Source organism: Chenopodium album, chromosome 16, assembly GCF_948465745.1.
Source record: "Chenopodium album chromosome 16, dcCheAlbu1.1, whole genome shotgun sequence".
NCBI lineage: Eukaryota > Viridiplantae > Streptophyta > Magnoliopsida > Caryophyllales > Amaranthaceae > Chenopodium > Chenopodium album.
The window spans coordinates 43,847,324-43,863,718 of record NC_137849.1 but is presented as its reverse complement, the minus strand read 5'-3'; the positions used below and the strand labels follow the sequence as shown (position 1 = coordinate 43,863,718).

Sequence of the window (16,395 nt, the reverse complement as noted above, 5' to 3'; positions counted from 1 at the left end):
CTTATCTAAAATCATATTTGTTATCTTAATCTTACTTAGTTCTTGAAAATATAATTCAGATAAGGGTTAGGTCTACCATAGACAGCTCAAATAGACGAATAAAATACATTCTAAGGGTGTGTTCAATTTCTATGATTTTAAATAATTTGAATTTACATGAACTTATCTTAGTTGTATAAACTTGGATAACTCTTATAGTCTTATCACACCTTATTTTTTTGAACTTATTTGACTTGAAATTATTATTAATTTTATTAATAAATGAAAATAAGGTGGGCAGAACAATATCGATATGATAATATATGGGATAATATGTTTAACTTAGATAGGGGTTGACTTTGTAAAAAAAAAAAAAAAAAAAGTTGATAGGTTAGGAAAGTAAGAGTTAGTAAGGTTTAATAAGATCCATAAGATAACATAAGGGATAATAAGTTCAAATAAAATTAAAGTCGATAAGTTTGATGATAAGGGTTAATGACACGACATAATTTTTTATACACACGGGTGTACATACACTTACGTGCACGGTGCAACCGAATGTGTGTGAAAATTTTCAATAACACAATCCATGTTTAATAAGGTCCAATAATATACGATAATAATCCGCATAATGTACGATATATGCTAATACGAAGTACTGTATAAGATAACTAGATAAGGGTTGACAAGTTCAGATATTCAGATAAGTTCATGCATATCATATTCTATACGCAAGTAATGGTACTACTCGTAACTAATAATTTTTCCATACGCAAATAATGGTAACAATCAATTAATTTTCACAGAAAAATATGCTGGATAGTGGACTAGTGGTAACAATCCGTAATTATCTACTCCTAGACTCCTAGTAAATTCCTTTAAAAATTAAAATTGGGATTAGAAACTTATAATTAAGGATTAGAAACTTCTTTCACATAATTAAGTGGAGAAAGAATCGCCTTCAAAGTTAAGCAAACAACCTTCTTCTTCCATAGTTTCCAGCGCTCTAACGTTCAAAACATTTAATCACCCACTTCTTTACAACCACTTGCATTTTTATTTTTTTTACCACTTATATTTCTTCACTAATTTCCATTAAAAAAAGCTTCAAACTCTACCTTTTAAAAAGATTATTTATTTATTTATTTTATTTTTTATAACTATATATATAAGCTCATATTAATAATGTGGCAGTGAGGGTGAGAGTGTGAAGTGAACACATTGATACACTGTTGCATGGCCTACTTCTCCCACTACCTTCCAATCTACAATTTTTTTATAAATTATTTTTCATTTAAATTTCTTTTGATAATTTTTTCAGCCATTTTTATTTTTTAGCTCAAATTGAGTACAAGTTAACTTCACACATACTACTTTCTCTCTCTATCACATTTATAAAATCCAAAATATTTTTGGGTTTTAGAGAGAGAAACAATCCAAGGAAAACCCAGAAAACAGAGAGTTCTAGAGAGAGAAAACAGAGTTATTTGCAGATAGAATGGAAGCAATCTCAGTTTCCAAGCTGATTTTTTTGAGCATTTTTCTGGGTTTTTTCCATTTGATAAATTCAGCTAGAATTGGTTATGATAATAAGGGTATTACCATTAATGGCCAACGCAAACTCCTCATTTCTGGTTCCATTCATTATCCCAGAAGTACCCCTGATGTAATTTTCACTTCTCTTTTTTTTGCTGAAATTTTGCTGCTTTTATTGAATTTGTGCTTTTTTTTTTTTTTTTTTTTTTTTTTTTTTTTTTTTTTGTTGTTGTTGCATTTTAAAATGGGTTTGTTTAATTTCTTGATATTTTGAAATTCATTGTTAACGATGTAGAATATTTTTAACTATATTTTTGAGCTTTTAGATGATGAAATGGGTTTTTGTTATTAGCAAATTTTTAATATATAAAAATGGGTTTGTTTTAAATAGTATAGATATTTTTGAAATTAATGGTTACATTGTGGAGCTTTGAAAATAATTCTTGAGATTGGAGTTGTGGGAATTTGCTACTTGGTGAAATGGGTATATTATTGTTAAATTTGAATTACTAGTTGATAATTTTTTAATGGTATAGTTTGAATTCTAAATAATTTGAAATTAATTGTAACATTTAGGATAATATTTTATTATTTTGTGAGTGCAGATGTGGGAAGATCTTATAAAGAAGGCTAAGCATGGAGGACTAGATGTTATTGATACTTATGTATTCTGGAATGGGCATGAACCTTCCCCTGGAAAAGTATTGTTCTTGGATCTATATTCAACTTTATTTTCACTAATCGTAGTCCGGATTTAGTTGTCACGTTAGTAGTTCAAATTACACGATCTGCGTGACAATTAGTTTGGCACGACGTGAGTACTATATTTTAAGAGTATAAGAATCTAATATGTTGAATATTAATTGGAATTTGCAGTATCATTTTGAAGGGAGATATGATTTAGTAAGGTTCATAAAGATAATTCATAGAGCTGGACTGTATGTTAATCTCCGCATTGGTCCCTATGTTTGTGCTGAATGGAATTTTGGGTAATTACATTTCTTTTTTTTAATTGTTCTAGAATCAATTCTAGACTATATTTTCAATTCTTTATATTTTATAAGTGATAACTAAAAAAATGCTTTCTAATTTTAGTAATAATTTGGTTTGTTTTCGATTTCCTCTTCGATTGGATGCAGTGGATTCCCTGTATGGTTGAAGTATGTTCCTGGAATCAGCTTTAGAACAGACAATGAGCCATTTAAGGTCCTGAATTTTCTTTTGCAATTTTTTTTAATTATTAATTGTACTGTACTCTCAGCAGAATTTTACTGAAAATTGTTATTTTTTTGGGTGTTACTGTTGTGATTATACAGAGAGCAATGCAAGGTTTCACTGAGAAGATTGTTGATATGATGAAAAAAGAGAACTTATTTGCATCTCAGGGTGGTCCTATAATCATGTCTCAGGTCTATTGTCTTATAATTTTCTCCCTTATCATACACCGCTTTTCAGTTTTGCAGTTTTTGGTTTTTGACGTGTTTAAATGAAGTCGCGTGACAAGCACTCACATAATATGATCATGTTTATCAGATTGAGAATGAATATGGTTCGGAGGAAAAGGAATTCGGGGCTGGTGGTAAAGCATATGTAGACTGGGCTGCAAGCATGGCTAATGGATTAAAAACTGGAGTCCCATGGTTGATGTGTAAGCAAGATGATGCCCCAGACCCATTGGTAAGATAAACCTACCTTCAAATTCGTAGTGAAACGTGATTAGGTTCACAATTAGGTAGTATAAATGGTAGACCATTTGACTGATATATTTTGTGCTTTCTGGTGATAGATAAACACGTGCAATGGTTTCTACTGTGATTATTTCAAGCCTAATAAACCAAACAAACCCAAGATGTGGACTGAAGCTTGGAGTGGATGGTAATACATTTGCTTTTACAACTTATACCGTTACTTTCATTGAAGTCCTGTTTGCATTTTGTCATTCTTATTTTGGGGATAACATTCTTTGCTGTCATTTGTAGGTTCACTGAATTTGGAGGTCCAGTTCATGAGCGACCAGTTGAAGATTTGGCATTTGCGGTTGCTCGTTTTATACAAACCGGTGGTTCATACATCAACTATTACATGGTTAGTAACTATGTTATGATTATCCTCTTATTGTTTTACTGATTGATATTAGAAGGTTCATGCCTATCGTATTTTGCCTACTGATGATTGCTGCTACTCACAGTACCATGGTGGAACCAATTTTGGACGAACAGCCGGTGGACCATTCATTACGACTAGTTATGATTATGATGCCCCAATCGATGAATATGGTAAGACTTGAGCTTGCATATCTTTGTTTGATGGGTATAGGGTGTAGCTCACAACACAACCTGTAGTAGATACAATCTAGGGGGAAAAAGTAAAATAACCTGACAAATATGTTACTGTCTTGATCGTTGTTTGTCAATTCTTAAATAGAAGACTTGAAGATTTCACTTGCTGTGATCAAGCAGTCTAATTAGATTTTAGAGTAGCTTACATTCATCATATATTAATGCAGATAAAAAATTGCATTTATATTAAGCTTGTTGAAGCGTTGCATTTGCATAAGAACATATAATTTTTTTTTTTTGCTCTAAAAAGGTCATGTTCAGCTGGTATAAGAGCATTATATTTTGTTCCACGGGTGCATTTGGTATGGTTGGAAACAGAATAAAATGGAATCAATGGTGGAATCAATGGTGGAATCAATAAAATCAGTTACCAATCAGTTGAGGAGTGTAAAAGGTGGGTGGAATCAATTACCCTTGATTAAGGAAAATTGTTGCCATACCCTTCAAGCCAAACAATCTATAATTGAAATACTTACGTGATTTCATTTCCAGTTATAAAGATCTTCATACCCAAACACGCTTAACTTTTTTGTACAGCTTGGAGTTCAATCTGTATGACTATGCAATTTTATTTTCCATAGGAGTAGTTTGAATTCCAAGTCAGCTCTTCAGAGGAGCAACTTTTTCTTTGAAAACCCTTTTAGTACTTACTCAAGAAAAGAACATACTACCTCCGTTTTAAATTATTTGCAACGATTAGACATTTTCTACTCACACTTTATGCCAAATCGTTGCAAAAGGAGGTAGTAAATCAGATGAAATAGACCTTCCCTTCCACCAAACGGTGCCTAAGAAACACAAAAGGACAATATTCTTGCCATTCTTCTGAGAGCTCTCTTTTTGCCCTTTTTAGATTACAATAGGGTGCTTGGTACCTATCATTGAGTTTAAAATTGGTGGTTATCTAAGACTTTTCCCATTAAATGTAATATTGTTCACAGGTTTGATTAGGCAACCGAAATATGGGCACCTAAAGGATCTACATCGAGCCCTCAAGCTTTCTGAACGAGCATTACTCTCTTCGGAACCTGAAATCACTTCATTGGGAACCTATCATCAGGTCAGTTTCTATTTCTGTAAATTCGCTTTTTCTTCACCTTGTGTTGTTTGGCTGATCAACCTTTTTTGCAGGCTTTTGTCTTCAAAGGTCAAGGAACTTGTGCTGCTTTTCTATCCAACTTCCATTACACTTCATCAGCAAGGGTGAAATTCAATAATGAGCACTATGATCTACCTGCTTGGTCTATTAGCATACTCCCTGATTGCAAACATGTAGTCTTCAACACTGCTAAGGTAAGTCATGAGTGTGTTAACTATTCGTATAATTTAACTGTGCCGAAACTCTATATTGATGAGGCTTCAATTCTTGTCATCTAGGTTGGAGTTCAAACCTCACATACTCAAATGATACCAGCCAATTCTCGGTTGCTCTCGTGGAAGATGTACGATGAAGATCTTTCTTCGTTGGAGGAAAGCCCAACGATGACAGCTCCTGGACTTCTAGAACAGATCAATGTCACCAGAGATAGCAGTGACTATCTTTGGTACATGACCAGGTGAGCTCCCAAAAGTTGCTTTTAGTTCTTTGTTTTCCTCCTAGTTCTCGGACAGGAAAAATAGAAAATGAAAAGAATATGACTTACCTACTGCTCCTAATTGTACAAGTGAAGGATGGTTTATGCAACAATTGATTTGTCCCCGTGTAGTCCGATTTATAAAAAATTACCTAAGAATTACCAGAATTCATCAAAAAGTACACTTGCTTTCTGTATGTATGTAATGCATCTTTCTATGGAATTGATGGTTTAGTGTGGAATGCACTTATGCACAACCAATTTACGATTTGTTATGTTTGTCTGAAAGCTGATTTGGCATTTAAGCGTCTTACCTGGCCCCTTCTTTCTGTTGGTTTCCAAATTCGTCGGAAGGTTGTTGCTTTACTCTAGTGTAAAATCTTGACATTTTGTTGTTGCTTTACTCTAGTGTCCATGTCAGCCCATCAGATTTGCATGGAGCTCCTAGTCTCATGGTGGAATCAGCAGGGCCTGCTCTTCATGTTTTTGTTAATGGAAAGTTTGCAGGTATCTTTTCTCTTTATTCTTCAAATAACGATTTCAATTATTTGAGTTGGGAGTGATTATGCCAAGCACGTAAATGTGAGGATAAATAAAGACAGGGTTATGGTTAATGAAGCAAAAAATGAAAAAGCTATTATTTTTATAAACAGGGTCAGCTTTTGGGACTAGGGAGGACAGGAGATTAACATTTAAAGGACCAGTCAATCTTCACTCAGGAATGAACAGAATTACTTTGCTAAGTGTGGCAGTTGGTTTACCGGTAAACTTCTGACCGTGATTTTAATGCTTCAAATTTTAGAACCTGATCTCGTAAACATGCTGATAATAAAATCTTTTAATGATTTGTTCATTAAGAATATCGGGACACATTATGAAGCATGGAAGACTGGAGTTCTTGGTCCAGTGGTGTTGAATGGTCTTAGCAGTGGCAAGAAGGATTTAACATGGCAAAAATGGTCATATCAAGTGAGTTCCATACATAATCGACACATTAATTTGTTCGTTGATGAACCTTAAGAACTTCAGTAAACTAGTTATTTTGAATGACAGGTTGGATTGAAGGGAGAGAATATGCAATTAACATCTCCAAATGGAGCTTCGTCTAATGAATGGGTTGATGCTTCACTTGCTGCACAGAAAACTCAACCCTTAACTTGGTATAAGGTAAGAACCTGTGTGTTGCATTTTTTTTTTCTTCCCTATTTTAGATTATTTTATGACTTTTTAAATTGTAATGAAAAGTAGTCTCCCCCGTCCGCTGATATATTCTCGTTGTAATGTTCCAGGCCAACTTTGATGCACCTGGTGGGGTTGAACCATTGGCTGTAGATATGAAAAACATGGGTAAAGGTGAAATATGGATCAATGGTAGAAGTATAGGAAGATATTGGACTACTTATGCAAAGGGAGATTGCAAACCTTGCAGTTACGCTGGAACATACCGTCAAGGAAATTGCCAATCTGGCTGCAATAGCCCAACCCAAAGATGGTAATAACTGATTTAATCAGCATTTACTGAAATTTGAATGTTAGGGCATATCAATTTAGACGTGTTATCTGTTGAATTTTAGGTACCATGTTCCAAGGGCTTGGTTAAAGCCAACACAAAATCTGATGGTTGTCTTCGAAGAACTAGGTGGGGATGCATCAAAGATCTCTCTGGTGAAGAGATCAGTGTCACGTGTTTGTGCGGATGCATTTGAACACCATCCAATGGTTCAGAACTGGCGGGTAGATTCCAATGGCGATCAGCAAATAATGCACCGTGCCAAGGTTCACTTGCAGTGTGGACCAGGGCAGTCCATATCATCCATCCAATTTGCAAGTTTTGGCACCCCATTCGGAACTTGTGGAAGTTTCGTCAAGGGGGCATGCCACTCTGAGAGCTCCCACGATATAGTAGAGAAGGTACATCTCTATACTATACCTTACTTCGCTTCACCTTTTCTTCAAGTAAAATCTTTTACCAATATTTTGTTCCTGGGTGCAGCTTTGTGTTGGCCAAAGAAGATGCTCTATTCCTATATCCAACTCAAATTTCGGGGGAGATCCTTGTCATAACACGTTGAAACGACTAACCGTCGAAGCTATTTGTTCTTAAGCACAACCACCAAAACTAAAACAGTCAAAACTTTCCAGTTTGTAAAGGCTATAGAGCTCTACGACCATGTGTGTTCATATAGAAAGTGATAAGGGAGGTAGAGAAGGAAGACGAAGATAAATAAAGGTCAAAGACCATCAATGGCATCCTATCCTTGTGGAAACGGATACAGAATTGAGCAGATTATACAGCAAGGTGTCTGTGTATAGTTGCCATTCCCTCACCTTTTATTAGGGAATGAGATCAAAGCGAAGGAGTCGATAATATATTCTGATTATTATTTATGTGTGCTCCAGGAGTAGGTATCTTAGAATTGTGGTTGCTTTTCGATTCCTTTTTTTTCCTTTTTTTTTTTCTTCTTCATATCTTTGTTTGTGCTCCATCATTATTCTATGCGTTTTGTTCAAGTATTGTTTATCTTTTGAGCCTAATTAAATGAAGTAATTCATTTTTGGTATTTTATGTAAGTTTTAGTCGCCATGAGAGTGTTGGGCGCATACATACAGTCGTACAGAAATCTCAACAGCACTTCAGAATGCGAAAATGCAGGCATGCAGCTTCTCGACTATCAGCAGCGAAAATCTCATATCGTGCCTACAAAAGAGGGCGGAAGGCCTAAGGAATACAATGCTTAAAGGACAATGGTCCAAGACGTGTGTTTTATTCACAAATCCTCTTTTTGACCATTACAAAAAAGAATCCAAATTTAAAACTGAATAAGAAAGACAGTTGAGATTTCTGTCATAGTGCAAGGTATATTTAAGAATCTTTTACATCAAATTGTCCATTCAGTTCGTAAATTGGTAGCAACCCAACTGTTTGAACAACAGACTGAAAGACCATAATCCAGGATATATTATACCATTAATAAGGGTACTAAGCAATAAATTTAACATCACAAAGCAAAGAGTTCAATAAATTTTCCAGTAGTGCTTTCAAAATTTCTGCTATTTACCTGCAGCTCACCAACATCAACCTTGAGCCCGTCAAAAAAAAAAAAAAAAAACATCAACCTTGAGAAATACTCCCTCCGTTCCTTAATTATATGCATATTTCTTTCATTTATTACTCACATAATAGAGAGAAATAGGTATAATTAAGGGGCGGAGGGAGAAACACATCTTCATACTTGTTGGCAAATTCAGACACAACTGGTGACATAAAACGACACGGTCCACTCCATGTTGCAGTGAAATAAATTACAGTCGGCCATAAAATTCATTTAGTACCCCAGACTCTTAAACTCCAAACATTTTTATCCTAACTCCCAAACACCAAGGCAATAACAACTCACGACCTCAAATAAACACACACACATTACTCGAAATCCAATCCAACTATGTACAATTTCATAAATTAAACCAGAAAATCATCTAATCTATTCTATCGATCCTAACCAACTGGGAGCAATTGCCCCCACTTGCGGATTGTCTTAGCTCCAATCCGCGTAAGAGTCTAATATACTAAACTAACTGTCACACTCTACCAAATTCCTAAACTTTTTTTTTTTTTTTTTTCCTTTAATCATATACTCTCTCTCCGTCTCTAAATAATATTCCTCTTCAAAAGGTAGTTGTCTCACAAAAAAAGTCAACGTATGATCAATCTTGATTGTCTAACAAAAAAGTCAACGTACGATCGATCTTTGACATAAAAGGCATATTAACATTTCACCATTCCAATCATTAGCAATTAACAAAACTTTCAATCTGAGCTAGAGTTCGTCAGAATTTAAAACGACAAAACATTCTGTACTATCATTTTATTACGTTATAGGCACGATGTAAACCCGCCTCGTGTGATGGAACTTGCTTTTGCTGATTTAATTAATTGAGCTTTCCCCGCTGTAGGTTTTATAAAAAAAAATTAATAAAAAAAAAAAATAAAACAAAAAACTCGTGCCTACACAAGAGGGCGGAGGGCCTAAGGAATACAATGCTTAAAGGGCAATGGTCCATTACTGTGTTTTATTCACAAAGTCTCTTTTTGACCATTACAAAAAAGAACCCAAATTTGAAATTGAATAAGAAAGACCATTGAAATTTCAGTCATACTTGCAAGGTATAAACCAGAAAATCTATACGAATAAGAATCTGTAACATCAAACTGCTCATTATAAATTAAATCACACAAATAAGAACGACCCCAAATACATACACTTTACAGACTACAGAGTAAAGAATACTGCTTCTATTCGGATTTAATTGTCACATTATAAGTTCAGATCACACAATCAACTCATCTAGGTAAACATACCCACCACGAGAACACAATATTCTGCTATCTTAGAAACCATAAATCCAAAGCTGAAGCATAAAATCAGAAATTCATAATCCAGGATATATTATACCATTAAGAAGGGTACAAAGCAATAAATTTAACATCACAAAGCAAAGAGTTCATTGATAACTTTCATTAAGTGGATGGTGCGGGATCAGCCTCAGGCAAACTTCGACCAGAATGCTCAGTAACGAGTTTCAGAAGAGTCTCTTTATTTGCACCTACGAACCTGTCAACTACTTTTCCGTCTTTCAGGAAAACAAAAGTTGGCATGGCATCGACTTTATAATCCTCAGCAATAGTCTGAAAGCAATTGATTTGCAACACCAAGTAAATGAAGCTGCAATTAGAGTAAACATAGAAGTAGCAATGTGGCAAATTTATGCTTTCAGAATTTCAACTATATATTTACCTTCAACTCATCAACATCAACCTTGAGAAACAACACATCTTCATACTTGTTGGCAAATTCAGACAGAATTGGTGACATGAAACGACACGGTGCACACCATGTTGCAGTGAAATCAATCACAGTCTGCCATAAATTTCCTTTAGTAAACACAAATACAATAACAATAACAATGCTTTTAACCGGTCACAGCCTCAAATAAACAGTTAAACACACACACCATACTTAAAATCCAATCCAACTATGGACAATGTCAATTATGTCATATGTTAAACCATAAAATCATCTATTCCATCCTAACCAACCGGGAGCCCAGTTGCAGATTGTCTCGGCTCTCGGCTCCAATCCAGATTAATCAGAGTCTAATAGCACTAACCAACTGTCACCCTCTTTCCAAATTCCTCAACTCTTTTTATTATTTATTTATTATTTCTTTTTAATATACTCTCTCCGTCTCTAAATGATGTTCTACATCGATGGTGATTGTCTCACAAAAACGTAATTATAGAGATAGAAGACATATTAACATTTCACGATTCCAATCATTCATCAATTAACAAAATATTCAATTTCTTTTCAATCCCATTTTATGAACAAGTTCGTCGGAATTAATCAAAAACACACAAATACACGCAATATCAATATCAACTAAAATCAAACAAAAAAATGACCAATAATCAATCAAAGAAGCCTAAAGTATGAAGTATAACTTTTAATAATGAGTCATATTCTCTAATTTCATCATCACAATTCACAAAAACAAGTGGTAGCAAAAAAAAAAAGTTACCAATTTCTTAGAGTTTCCATCATCGAGTTTCTGCTTAAATTGGTCAACGGTTTGGCAACTAAAAACTTCCGCCATTGTTGGATTTTGTTTTTCTTTCTCCTCGCTTTCAGAAGGTTTCGTCGTAAATAAGAAAATGCGAAAATCAAGATTATCAGTTTAGTTTTATAATTGAGCCTTGGGCCGCGCTTTGCTATTTATACTACGTACATTTCTTTTGACGTGGTATTCATTTATTTGTTGATATGAGTAATTTTAATTCCATTTGTTTTTTAATTTCTTTACTCAAAGACTTACATAATAAATTATTAAATTTTTTTCAAATTGCAGTTATTTAAAATTACTATTTAGAGAGTGAGGGTTAGATCAAGTGATTAGAGTTTTTCTCTCGGTTTCAGATATCCTTGGGATCGATTCTCATCACCCCGCCCCTTGTGGAGTTGTGGCTCTCTAAATACCAAAAAATTAGTATTTTGCAATTTGCAAATTGCAACCCAAAAATTCATATAAATTGTACTCGTAAATTGCAACCTAATTTAATTTTTTCATCAGTTTGCATGTCGAAAATTATTTGGTTAAGATTTAGGCGGCCATTTTAACTCTTAATAATCCAAATTGAGCTCGGAATTGGCAAAAAATTAACGTAAGTGTTAGTTTTTACAGCAAAAAATAGTTGACTACAAATCAATACATTTTTGTTATGCAAAACGAGGCACTTACGTTATTTTTTTTTGCTAATTTCGAGCTCAATTCAGATTCTAAGGGTTAAAATGACCACTAAATCCTTAAGCAAATATATTTTTTAATATGCAAACCGATAAAAAAGTTGAATTGGATAGCAATTTACAATTTATAAGAGCTTTTGAGCTGCAATTTGCGATTTTTTTTTTAATGGCTGCAATTTGCAAAATACAAATTTTCCTAAATTATTCTTTAAAAAAAAAAAAAAAAAAAAAAAAAAAAAGATTTCCATTCAAATTATAGGTGGAGAATATTTTAACAATGAAAGATACATAAAGTGATGATTGTGTGAATGGAATAACTGGTAAGAAGTATAAAGTAAATCTAGATTATTACCATATTGGAAAAATCAGGGGAACGAATGTTTATTAAAAAATACAAAAGGTTTCAAAAAAAAAAAAAAAAAAAATTAGAATTCTACCGGCCTACCGGGCACGAATGTAGCAAGAAAGAGATTTGATATTCTTACCTCATTTGTAGGTCAAAATAAATAAAAAAAAATGGGCAAATGGGTATATTGGACGTTTTTAAACTTTTAATTTGTAATTTACAAATTGGATCTTGCAAACGCCCTCGGGACGTTAGGTAAGCATTTTAAAAATATTTGTAAAATGGTGTTAATTTGGAAAAATATAGTAAAACATTAAAATCACGCGTCAATCGGTGTAATTAATGCTCATTTTAGTTTAATATTTCTACTTTTAGCTATCTTATTCAACGCCCTGTTGGTCGTTCATTAGCTTTATCGATGTAACACGCTTCAAAGTGGGCATGAGGAATATGATGCTTTAACAATCCCTAAAATTGAATTTTCCCATTTCATTATTTTCATTTAAAGCTGAGATACTAATTAAGCATATGTATAAAAAAAAATAAAAGGTGGTTGTTCATAGCTAGTTTGTATGAACTCTTTCCTTTGCAATAAGTTTTCAGCCTAATGCTTTGATTATTAAAGATGAGGCCTATACATCAAACAATTCAGCCATAATCTAATCAGTAAGCCTCCCTTTCGAACAACACAAAAAGACTAGCAAGGCATGGGTGACAAGATGTTAAATCTTCTTCCTGAGATGAAGTTATTCAACAATCAGGTACTGGGGGGTGGTAAGCCCTCCCCTGTCCCGAGAACCAGCCACAAAGAGGTTCGGTTTCTCATTACCTATTATAATGGGTATAATACTACTTCGATCTGGTTTTAATTGTCACATTATAATTGCAGATCACACTAATAATGCAACAACTAATTCCACGCAAAGAAAGCAATAATAATTGTAAGAAACAACTGATCAACTCTTAGGTAAGCAATAAGCATACCCATGAGAACACAAGTAATCCCACAAAATACAGTACATTATTCGCTATTCTGTCATTGGTAACACCATAAACCACAGCTGAATCATACAACTATTCATAACCCAGGATATGGTAAAACATTAATAGTACTTAGAATAAATAAGTTTAACATGGTAGAGCAATGAGCTCGCGATTAACTTCATTAGGTTGATGCTGATGCGGAAACAGTCGAAGGAACTGCATGCTTCTCTATTTTGGTGAAGAGGGCATCTTTGTCAGCACCCACAACCTTGTCAACTACATTTCCGTCCTTTAGGAAAATAAAGGTCGGCATTGCTTCGACTTCATACTGCTCAGCAACACTCTGCAAGCAATGATTTCCAACACAAAATTCATGAATGCAATTATGCAAATACAAAGAAACGAAGTAGCTATGGGGGGCACAATTGTGGTTTAAGAGTTTCAGTTAAATACCTTCAACTCATCAACATCAACTTTGAGGAATACCACATGTGGGAATTTCTTGGCATACTCAGCCAGAATGGGTGCAATGAAACGGCACGGTGGGCACCATGAAGCAGTGAAATCAATCACAATCTGCCATAAAATTCATCAGCTTACTAATCCAGTAATCCTAAATCGAACCACAAAGAAGAAATCATTGTTTCTGACAGCTCAAAACATCAAACAATCACCCAAAACCATACTTGAAACCCAATTGAGAGTCAACATAACCAACAAGTGTTTTGATCGGCTAATTAGAGGTAATATTCTAGCTCAACCGGCACTAGTAAGGACCATATACTGATACACCTTCAATTGGCGCACACCATACTCAAAAGTTGAAACCCAATTGGAATTCTATTCTCATAAAACCAGGAAATCAATGACCAACAAGAGTTTAGATCAGCTAGTATCCCTCCAATTGGTGTATGTCCTCACTTAAATCTGGATTAGTCGTAGTCTAATGAGATCTGGATTATTGGGGTCTCCTAAAAACATTACAACACCCAATATAGCATACTACTTGTAGATTATTAGGGTTTCCTAAAAACATTACTCACCCAAAATAGCATACATTCACAGAAAGTCCAATTTGCGCTTGTAATAACTCCCAACTTTCTTCACTTTTATCACAAATATCATCAATTCATAATTCCAATTACTTTAAACATAAATAAAATTCTCAGTTTATTTTCGTGAATTAGGGTTTGACAGAATTAATTCTAATTCAAATTATCAAATTCATAAACATCAAAAATCAATCAAATTAAATTCCGTATAAAGAATTAATCTTTGAATTCATTCAATTCAACCCAATTGCACATGTAAATCAAATCATATACTACGTAATTCATAATTACATAAATACTTCCCCGGGTTATATAATTAAATCACACATCAATAAAATTTCATATAAATTACATTTCTCCATACCATATAATCATGTAAAACTTAGGAAAAAAAAAAAAAAAACACCCAATTCCTCACAATTTTATTTATTTTTTTTTTTAAATAATGCAATCATATATATAAAAAAAATACTAATAAATTCGTCACAAAATCACAAAAAATAATGGATAGAAAAATTACCAATTTGTCAGGACTTTTGTTAGTCTCAAGCTGCTGCTTCCATTGGTCTACGTTGTGGCATCCAACAACTTCAGCCATTTTAATTTCTTGAATTTCTGTTTTCCTAACTTTTTTGAGACAAAATAAATCGAAGAAGCGATGATTTAGCTTTGGTTGAAATTGGAAAGATTAACCTCTTCAACAATTTATAAAGGAATGTGTAAAGTTGGGCCGCGTATTTGTTGGGCTGGGCCCATTTTTTATTCGCACTATTAACTTTCCTTAACGCGGTGTTTTAATATTCGTTAGTAATTTAATTTTACGCCGTACTTTATTTTTGATTTTCTTCTTCTATTTATTCAAAGGTTTTTGAAAATTTGTTTTATCTTTCCATTTACGAAACAGCTAGAGAATATGGAATATTTGACCGATAAAGAAAGTGATCAAGTTTATTTTGATATCAAGATTATCACTATTTTTATGGGAATTTCCGACGCATGTTCGCATAGGTTAGGGATGGAAACGGGTATGGGTCCAATTTGTTTAGACCCTGTAGGATCGGGTAGGGTATGAGTCTAGGTGATATCGGGTAGATTAAGGGTCCGGCCAGGCCCGTTCCTAGCTTTTTGGTGGCCTATGGGTGGAATGGGAAATTGGGCCCTGATTATCGAGTAAAGTAAAAAATGCAAAATAATTTTTTTTTTTTTTTTTTTTGTTTTTTTGCTTTGTTTTGAAATGACTGAAATAATAATATTCCAAATTACAATAAAGGAAAAAAAAACAATAAAATTAAAATTAAGTAACCAAATCATCATAAAATTTTTTGTCTATGACCATTTCTATATCCAAATTCACCAATAATAGCGTCTACAATAAACTCAAATGTTCCGACTCCAATTCCGCAAGCAATGAACTAAAATATGATAATTCACACAAAAGAACATATTAAATCAGAAAAATATTGATTTACATTATATACCCAAGACACACACACACACACACACACAAAAATAAAAAAAAAATAAAAAAAAAAATAAAAAGGATGGAGGATTATAAATCAGAAGATTGAAAACAATTTGTTGATATGTAGATGAAGATTTGGATGGAGGATTATGTATATGTAAATATTGTGAACCTAATCCCATTGAAAATCAAAGAAGAAGAAGGCCATTTGAGTTAGAGTTGTTTTAGGAGATTAATGAGGTTGAAATTGTAAAAATAAATTAACATGAAGAAGATACTCCGTAACAATTAATTCTAGCAATTAAGAATTTTTTGGGAATTAATTAGGAATGAATATAGGCAGTAATTATGCTTGGAAGTTGAAATTTGGGGGTATGAATGTGATATGGAAAGCTGCGTATAGCCATATTGTATAATTAAGGATATTTTGCTTTTTTTTTTATTTATTTAAATATGAATTATTAAATAACTTGGGCCTCCTTCCCTTGGGCCCGGGGCGATGGCACCTGATGCCCTGCCTCAGGGACGGGCCTGGGTCCAGCCGTCCGGGTATAATGAATTCAAATCCGAACCCTACTCGTGGACCCGTCATACCTAGACTCACCCAACCCCAACACCCCGTACTTAGACCCGTTCAATATATTAAATAAAAATAAATCAATAAATACTTGTAAAAGTAAACCCTAAGTAAGGAACTCATAGGCGCCCACTTTCATAGTTGTACGATTTGTCAAATTAATCTAATGTTCTCATGTATTAGGTTTTTTTTTTCGTGCAATATGGAATCGTACATTTGTATTTTGTACACTAAAAAAAGACAG

General features: G+C 33.7%; 3 protein-coding genes across 3 annotated transcripts; 1 reads left to right on the top strand and 2 right to left on the bottom strand.

The window, feature by feature from the left end:
* Nucleotides 1-1,180: 1,180 nt before the first annotated feature.
* On the top strand, nt 1,181-7,989 carry LOC145586610 (beta-galactosidase 3-like). Its single transcript, XM_081643491.1, has 19 exons — nt 1,181-1,645; nt 2,121-2,216; nt 2,392-2,504; nt 2,655-2,721; nt 2,832-2,924; nt 3,049-3,192; nt 3,302-3,390; nt 3,495-3,600; nt 3,704-3,791; nt 4,796-4,914; nt 4,986-5,147; nt 5,232-5,410; nt 5,838-5,935; nt 6,082-6,191; nt 6,287-6,397; nt 6,482-6,595; nt 6,718-6,920; nt 7,003-7,339; nt 7,422-7,989. The coding sequence occupies exons 1-19, from the start codon at nt 1,478-1,480 to the stop codon at nt 7,530-7,532; spliced, it is 2,508 nt and encodes an 835-aa protein (XP_081499617.1). The 5' UTR covers nt 1,181-1,477; the 3' UTR covers nt 7,533-7,989.
* Nucleotides 7,990-9,839: 1,850 nt separating this feature from the next.
* Nucleotides 9,840-11,157, bottom strand: LOC145585482 (thioredoxin H5-like). The gene is made up of 3 exons (XM_081642183.1): nt 11,009-11,157; nt 10,225-10,347; nt 9,840-10,115 (listed from the first exon to the last, which is right to left on the bottom strand). Exons 1-3 carry the CDS (start codon nt 11,081-11,083, stop codon nt 9,948-9,950), a joined length of 366 nt encoding a protein of 121 aa, XP_081498309.1. The 5' UTR covers nt 11,084-11,157; the 3' UTR covers nt 9,840-9,947.
* Nucleotides 11,158-12,990: 1,833 nt separating this feature from the next.
* Nucleotides 12,991-14,792, bottom strand: LOC145585481 (thioredoxin H-type 1-like). Its single transcript, XM_081642182.1, has 3 exons — nt 14,633-14,792; nt 13,514-13,636; nt 12,991-13,403 (listed from the first exon to the last, which is right to left on the bottom strand). The coding sequence occupies exons 1-3, from the start codon at nt 14,708-14,710 to the stop codon at nt 13,242-13,244; spliced, it is 363 nt and encodes a 120-aa protein (XP_081498308.1). The 5' UTR covers nt 14,711-14,792; the 3' UTR covers nt 12,991-13,241.
* Between the last annotated feature and the right edge of the window lie 1,603 nt (nt 14,793-16,395).